The sequence below is a fragment of the Gavialis gangeticus genome, unplaced genomic scaffold, assembly GCF_001723915.1.
Source record: "Gavialis gangeticus isolate Ggan-Ray unplaced genomic scaffold, GavGan_comp1, whole genome shotgun sequence".
NCBI lineage: Eukaryota > Metazoa > Chordata > Crocodylia > Gavialidae > Gavialis > Gavialis gangeticus.
In genome coordinates this window covers 65,242,113-65,248,632 of record NW_017729033.1, presented here as the reverse complement: position 1 = coordinate 65,248,632, position 6,520 = coordinate 65,242,113, and the positions used below count along the sequence as shown (strand labels likewise).

Sequence of the window (6,520 nt, the reverse complement as noted above, 5' to 3'; positions counted from 1 at the left end):
CCGCACCCCGCCCCACCCCAGCTGAGCAGCACCTGCCTGCCCCTGCCCCACTCCCTCCGTCAACGTGGGGGGTGTTGATCTGCCTCCCACACTCCTTCCCTCCCACCTCCACTTCCAGCACAACAGACTTACCAGCTGCACACAGCTCTCCAAGCTGCCAGACTGTGCTCCTCACTGCCTGCATGCTGTGCTGCAGCCGCATGCGTGCATGGGCATTTATTGGCCACATCAGACCAATCTCCAATACAACCAATTTTCTTTATGTCAGTGCTGATCCAGTATCAGACCAATGTACTGATGCACCTCTACTGATATGCTGGGGGAATGCTGCATGATATGACTTCTCATTAAGAACTGGATTCAAAATACAGGCAGTCCTCAACTTACAATGTTTCGAGTTACATTTCACACTTATAACGTTTATAAATTGACATCCTGTTTCAACTTTATGACGTCAGTTTCGACTTTACAACGCTTGATCTGATGCAGCGCCACACCAATGAACAAGTTTGCTGTGTCTCTCATCTCCCCAGAGAATATCTGTCCAAACTTCCTTCAACACTTTAAGAAAGCGGACAACACTCCAGAAAAACCTACAGCCAAGACTCCTGAGAAGACTCCAGCCAAGAACCCTTCAAAAAGTCCAGCAAAGTCACCTCAAATAAGTCCTTTCAAATCAATATGATTGTTACTTACAATATAAATACATTAATGTAGCTATATTACTCATCTATAATTGATGGAGTACAAAATTCTGGGTTATTTTTGGTGAAAATGGGGTATTGGGCCTTGGTTCAGAAACCAATCCCCCATTTATAACATTGTTCCTATGGGAAAATCAGCTCCGAGTTAAACCATTTCGACTTAAGACGCTGTTTTCAGGAACCACTTGTGGCGTAAGTCCAAGGACTGCCTGTACTGAGATCATATAATACGTCTTAGACAAAAGCTCAGCGTGGATTCTTTCAAAAGGCTCATCATCAGCCTAATAATCTTCAGTGATTTTGAAGTGGGTGCTTTCAAAAATCCATCACCCAGCCATTTCCATCCAGAGCTAAAACTGGACAGATGACATGGACATGCAGGACTTTGAATCTTATCATCATAAACACTAAATTATTATATTCTACTCAAAGGTTTCTTACTTACAACTTATGAGTTGGCTGTTCATCTGGAGTCAGAATTCCCACTTCATTAACTTCGTAAGTCTTCCTTGTATGAGCAAACACAATCTTATCTCCTTTCTGAACCTCCCCACCAAAGAGTGCAATGCTAGCTATGACACCCCTGTAGTGGTCAAAGGTGGAGTCAAACACTAAGGCCTTCAATGGATTGCTAGTGTGAGCACTGGGTCTATTATGAAAAATAGAAATAATAAATGGAGTAAGCATAACTATTTATCATTATATATTATATATATACAGAAAAGAGACCAGACTACAAAGAGCACTGTGCAAAAATATAGGTCTACTATATATAGTGCACATGATATTAGGAGTCAATTTAAGCCACTCCACAATAATATGCCAGCTGCAGTCTTTTAATATGTATTGTATACTTTGTTTTTGCATATCAGCTCTATTTCACAAAAGCTGGGAATTATTTTTAAAACATTAAATTGTTTCCTCTTCTAGCATTCCCCTCACAAATAATATTCCACTGATTAAAAATCACTCAAGCAAAAAAACTTGCTGATATAGCTCTTCTATCTCCCTCTGACATTATCTTTTGGGCTCTGTTTGGCTTTTGTTACTGTAGGTATTATCTAATAAAAAGAACAGAATGAAAAACAAAGTATTGATCCAAAGTCAAACTGCAGTTTAGCAGCCTTTGTCTTCATTCTGACAATGGCTAAATCCTCAGATAAAAATCTTAATTAAAATTGTAGTTCAAGCTGTAAAGGCTGTAAACATATATTGTTAACTTCAGGCCCTGGGACAAGTTGCATTAAACAATGTAATGTTCAGAAGGAAGTATGTGCACCTAAAATATATTATTAAATATAACCAAGTTACAGTTGTGTGCTCCCCCAAATCCTATTAGGATTGCTCCAACATTGATAAGAAAATATTCTGTTAAAATGGTTTGATGTGTAAAAGGAAATTTGAATAACCACTGCTAAAAAATACTGTTTCAGTCTTTATCTGCTCCTGTACTTGAGGGCTTACTCCAAACATATCATCATGTAACTGCTTTTTTTCCCACCACTTCATATAACATTCTCATCTAATAATGGCTTTTTACTCGTATTTAAAATTTAACAATTCCAACGTGTATTAATATACACATTGAAAAAAAAATCATTTGTCAAGAGAAAAATTTAGAAACTGACCATTTCAATCACACATGGATCCTGCACCTCCAATTATTAGCAACCGAAGGTCAAAAATTTAACATAAACTAGACCCAAATTAAATTTGTGCATTTATCATTTAAAAAGAGTTAACTATCACTCCATCACTTATAAAAAAAAAAGACTAAAACTTACGGTGGTATCTTTTTGATGACATGTTGAAGCACTCTTTCTACATTTGTTCCCAGTTTAGCAGAAATCTAACAAGTTCAGGGAAAAAAAAAACATTTGGAACAAGTCTGGCTGAGATGCAATTCTATTAAACAGACAATGTCATTTAAACTTAAGCAACTTTTCCTAAAATTATAATGCTTAACCACAGGTAGAGCAGAATACTTTTAACAGTTTTTAATTCCAGACTTTGTGAAACTATTCAACAATTATGATACAGGCAGTCCTCGGACTTACGACACAATTGGTTCCTGAAAACCACATCTTAAGTTGAAACATTGCAACTCGGAAGCAATGTTCTTATAAGAAACAATATTATAAATGGGGGATTGGTTCCTGAACCAAGGCCCGATACCTATTTTCACCAAAAATACCCCAGAATTTTGTACTCAATCAGTTATAGATGAGCAATATAGCTACATTAATGTATTTATACTGTAAATAGCAATCATATTGATTTGGAAGGACTTCTTTGAGGTGACTATGCTGGACTTTTTGAAAGGCTCTCGGCTGGACTTTTCAAAGGGTTCTTGGTTGGAGTTCTCAGGAGTCTTGGCTGCGGGTTTTTCTGGAATTTTTTCTGCTTTCTTAAAGTGTCCAAGGAAGTTTGGACAGATATTCTCTAGGGCAGGGGTTTCCAACCTTTTTGAATGTGGGGCCAGATCATGAACTTATCACCCAGTGGGCCGGCGAGCCATATTCAAAGACCTCACAGGAAGTAGTATCAAATCCCCGCCCTCCCCCCCAAAATGAAAGTACAGTGTTTACTTTCATTTCCCATCACAGCACCTTGCGGGCTTCAGAAAACAGCTTGGAGGGCTGCATGGCGGCCCGCAGGCCATATGTTGGACAAGCCTGCTCTAGGAAGGTGAGTGATGCAGCAACTTGTTCGCTGGCATGGCATCGTATTGGATCAAGTGTTGTAAAGTTGAAACTGACGTCATAAAGTTGAAACAGCGTCAATTTATAAACGTTGTAAGTACAAAACGTTGTAACTTGAGGACTGCCTGTATATTACAAATTTCTACAATACAGTAAAAAAACCTCAAAGAGAAAGAAAAGATATCAGAAAGGAAAAAAAAGAAAGCCTGAAGGACAAAAGAAATCTCAAATTTGTCCTTGAAGCTTCTGTTAAGCATGAAAGCTTTCTTTATACAAACTGGTAAAAATTTCTCTCTAGCACAATGCAATTAAATGTTGCATGTCAAAAAGGAAAAAAAGCTTAAGCGTGTATTAACTTTTTAACACAGATCAAAAACATCTTGTATGATATCCCAACAGAATTTAAAAGTCTATTATCCAACCAGTCTTTAAAAGTCTGAAAGAGAGCCTACCCTAATGCAATCATCCTCAGGGAGATCAAACAGCTTTTCAATTTGCTTCTCAACTCTTTCAGGATCTGCATTTTTCAAGTCAATCTATAAAAGAATGTTCTTTTATACATTTGAAGTGCTATTATACACACATACACCGCATGTTTGTGATTCACTGAATAAATAACAAATCATTACATACCTGGTCATTAATACTGAATGTAAACACCAGTTACCTTTAAAAGACTATCTATATCAAGGAATTTTCTGAGTCCTTAACAGTAAAATCTCTATAATAAAATTTCTTCTAATAATTCTTATTAAAAAAGTAACTGGAGTTTTCACTAGTGCTACTGCGCAGTCACCTTTTTAGTGACACTACTGCACAGTAGCACATTAGCATTGTTTGTGCTGTGACACATTACTGCGCGGTATTATTAGGATACTGTGCAGTTAGCGTCTTATGTAGATACTTCCAGTATCAGGTAACCTTTTCTCCACTATAATAAGTGATGGCAATACAACTGTTTTTCTTAGGTTGATACAATTTCATGATAAGTATGTAAGGCACACAGAATAAGTGTAAGCAATACACAGCCTTATTTCCAGGATCAAATGTTAAGAAAAACATATCTACACACTACATTTTTCTTAATTAAATAATCAATAACAAATCTCCCACTCTACCACCTGTGGGATATGGATTCTTTTGGGGGAGGGAGCAGGGAAGGGAGTATTTTATTTTGGGGGGTTTTCTTACTCTCAATAAAAGCCTATTTCTTGAATACTGATTAAGTAGCAACTCTGGCACCCTTACCAATGGATCATTTTTATGAAAGATTTTTTTTAAGTGTATGCTGGAATAAAGCAAAACTCATAGTGTAAGTTTTATGTTAGTGTAATGGTTCTCAATCTTTTGGAACTCAAGGCATCCCACCACAATTTTTCTGACTCTCAAAAACTAATTTACATCTTACAGTGCCTACCTCTTCACGCTTCATAGCACCCTTAAAAAGGATTTTATGGGCACCTCAGGGTGCTGCAGCACCTCAGCTGATAATCACTGAGCTAGTCTAACTGTTCTTCATAGCAAACGGGATTATCCTATTTACCAGAAATAAAAATAAAAAAGCTACAGAGAATGTTGTAGCGGGCATATATCCAATACTTAAATGGGTACATTTGCACCATGATATGCTAAAATGTTTTATGCATCCCATTAGAAAAAGCACATTCCATATTATTTTTCATCTTGTTGATAGCTTCATTAGAGCAAAAAGAAAAAGCAAACATCTCATATGCACTTGTGAGTCTCTGGTGTTTTCAGGTTCAAATTCAAAGCATCAGTTAAGCTCAGAAGCGATGCAAGCTATATGTTGCCAAGAGACCTTATACAGCAGTCACAAACAGTAAATTACACAACAATAAATTAAAAGATGAGGAAATGACATCTTGGCTTAGATCCTCCAAGTTAGAATTTGTCTTGATTAGACTTCAGGTGCATCAGAGCATGTGAAAACATTCTAATGTGTTCTGAACCTGTTGTGCAGACAAGACTATGTACACATGACACATTCTAGCCACTTGATGTGATAATCAGGGCTGCTTTCAGCTTCAATCTGACCAGCTAAGTGAAAAGCCAGCAAGCTTTTCAAGCTGTAAGCCAAAAAACCTGGCTTCAGCCATGCTCCAGCAGTGAGGAAGCATTTACCCATGCCTGTGCTAGGGCCAAGCAGCTGCACCAGCACTGGCATGGCTTCTCCCAACCTCTCACCTCCCAGCTGTAGTGCAAGTGCAGCTTCCTGCCAGAGCGGAGCTGTGCTGGGGCCAGAGAGCTGAAACATGAGCCCATGCTGTTGCTGCCTCTTCTGCCCAGCCCCAGCAGTTTCCAGCTAGAGTGGAAGTGCAAATCCCAGCCAGTAGGAAACTGCACTGGAGCTGAGAAACTACATCCACACTGCTACCAATCCCTCTCATCCCCTCAATGACGCAGGGTACTAAGGTGTGCCTCCTCCTTTAAGGGCAGGAACTGCCTGGCTAGAGAACCCAAGGAGCTAGCCAGAGCTCCACAGCTGCAGGCTAATGGGGGAATTACCCTGCACCTGCACCCGGTCATCTCAACACAAGGAGTTATGGCCCTGGGCACATATAAGCCCCAGGGCTGAGGCAAGCAGGGGTTAATTCTCCAGCAAGCTGCCCAGGGAAGGAGCTCCTGCAGGGAAGAACTACCCAGGAATGCTGTGGCTGTTGACACAGCTCATGAGGCTCCAGGAGTCTACAAGGTACCCAGGGCTGGGAGGCACTCAGTACTCAAGGAGCAGCCTGGGGTTTTAAAGAGACAAGAGTGTGGCTTGCATTACTCATATACTCATATTCTGTTACAGCCCAGAGGCTCATATTTATATTGTTCTTTTTATACTGGTGGACCAGGCTGAGGCTACTGGGGAGGAAGAGGCCTCATAGGGGGCACAGTATGGTGTAGAGCCCAGCGCCAGAGAAGGCGCAAAGATGGGGGCCAAGGGCCCAGTGATGACAGGAGGCCGAGTTAGACTGAGGCCTCGTAAAAATAGGGACAATGTTTAATACCACCTGCGAGGCAAGAAGCATGGTAAAAGGCCTGAAAAATCTGTCTTCCAGTAAGAAATCTGAGAAACTCAGTGTCTTTAAGTTCCCCACAAAGTTA

General features: G+C 39.8%; 1 protein-coding gene across 1 annotated transcript in view; it reads right to left on the bottom strand.

The window, feature by feature from the left end:
- Positions 1–6,520, bottom strand: part of GUF1 (GUF1 homolog, GTPase) — a 60,891-nt gene that overhangs the window by 35,934 nt on the left and 18,437 nt on the right. The window contains 3 exon segments of the mRNA XM_019526077.1: positions 1,150–1,353; positions 2,489–2,553; positions 3,859–3,942. Of these exon segments, the coding sequence (XP_019381622.1) occupies positions 1,150–1,353; positions 2,489–2,553; positions 3,859–3,942 (353 nt within the window).